General features: G+C 42.3%; 1 protein-coding gene across 1 annotated transcript in view; it reads left to right on the forward strand.

Annotated features, from left to right (window-relative positions):
• The window catches only part of LOC101864554 (serine-rich adhesin for platelets), a gene marked incomplete at its 3' end in the record, with an annotated part of 6,296 nt that extends 5,104 nt beyond the window's left edge, over positions 1-1,192 (forward strand). Inside the window, 1 exon segment of the mRNA XM_005108382.3 lies at positions 1,017-1,192. Coding sequence (XP_005108439.2) covers positions 1,017-1,192 — 176 coding nt within the window.
• Between the last annotated feature and the right edge of the window lie 244 nt (positions 1,193-1,436).

The raw sequence follows: 1,436 nt of genomic DNA on the forward strand, positions 1-1,436 counted from the left end.
GCTTCATATTCAAGCTAATGTCCTATTTTGGCTCGGTCCTTTCGGAGAAGGTCGTTAAAATCGGAAGTTCCACCTCTTAAACAACCTAATAGCGTTGATAGAGACGTTAAGCCTATACCATTTCACCGTTTTTATTTTAAGTCTTAACTACGACCAATGACCATCAATCAGCACCTGAACCACCCGGGGCAGTGTCATTGACTGAAGTGTCTTTAAGCCATTCCCAAAGGCATTCTTATGCACAGTAGAATTGTAAATGGGCTGCTCCAACAATGTCATGCTGATTACTGTGCCTCAACTACAACAGGGAACTGCCGCTTTTTTTCCCCTACTCCTTACTACCGTCATTTTCCTCTACTTCTTTTGTATGTTTGTCACACTCTTGTGACTCGCTATTTCCAGGGTGCCTTGATAGTCAAAGCAGACTTTGTGCTGTTGAAGGTAGAGAGGTGAGCAGAGTAAGTCTGATTCCCTGTAAGAACTTCTCTATTGACATCCACCCCTTGGCGCTCATATGACCTTATGCAGTAGCGAGTGCCGTAAAACCTCAACTAAAAATTTTAAAATCAGCACCTCCCTAGTGGGCTCCAGTGGCTAAGTGAGCAGTGAGTTTAGACTCAAGTAATGTCAAGCAAGTGTCGGTGACACGGGGATCAGATGGGTGGTCACTGGGGCGTGTCCTTGAGCAAGACACGACAACCCTAGCTCAAACCACTACAGGGCACAGCACAGTGACGACCGACAGTGGCATGGTTCTAAACTGTTCTGTATTGGTGTAGTATTGTGTGTTTATGTATGCATTTATGCATGTATTTATGTATGTACGTGTATTTATAATTATGTATTTATGTATGTAAATGTATGTTTGCCATTGTAAGCCAGAGTGCCCTTCCGGGACAAACAAAGTGTAATTTATTATTTATTTATTTTATTTAATTATTTTTCTTTCTTTCCCTCCTCTCTTTTTCTAACAACCGTTCTCCCCTATTCTATTTCAACCCCACGCGTTTGACCAGCGGTCAACTGGGAAGACGGGTCCTGGACGGTCGGAACAAGGTTTCAACTGACCATGATCCTGACCGACCCCGGTTGCCAGGAGCGCTTTGAGGGTTGCCGGAATGGCTACGTGGACAGTGGCTCGGTGGGAAGCTACTGTCAGATGACGTCACGGGCTGAGTCATGCTTGCGGGAGGTATGCGCAATAATAATTATTATCTACATGTATGATTTTTGTTGTTGTTGTTGTCCCCTGTGTTGTTTATGTTTTTTGTGTTTTTGCTATTGCTGTTGTTGTTTGTTTATTGTTTTTGTTTGTTGTTTTTTTTGGTTCTTGTTTTGTTTGTTGTTGTTTTTTGTTTTGTTGTTTGTTTGTTTTGGGGGGGGGTAAAGGTTTGTTTTTCAGTTTCAGTAAGACGCTTCTTAAGAATTTTACAAAG

This window comes from Aplysia californica, unplaced genomic scaffold (assembly GCF_000002075.1).
Source record: "Aplysia californica isolate F4 #8 unplaced genomic scaffold, AplCal3.0 scaffold00684, whole genome shotgun sequence".
Taxonomy (NCBI): Eukaryota; Metazoa; Mollusca; class Gastropoda; order Aplysiida; family Aplysiidae; genus Aplysia; species Aplysia californica.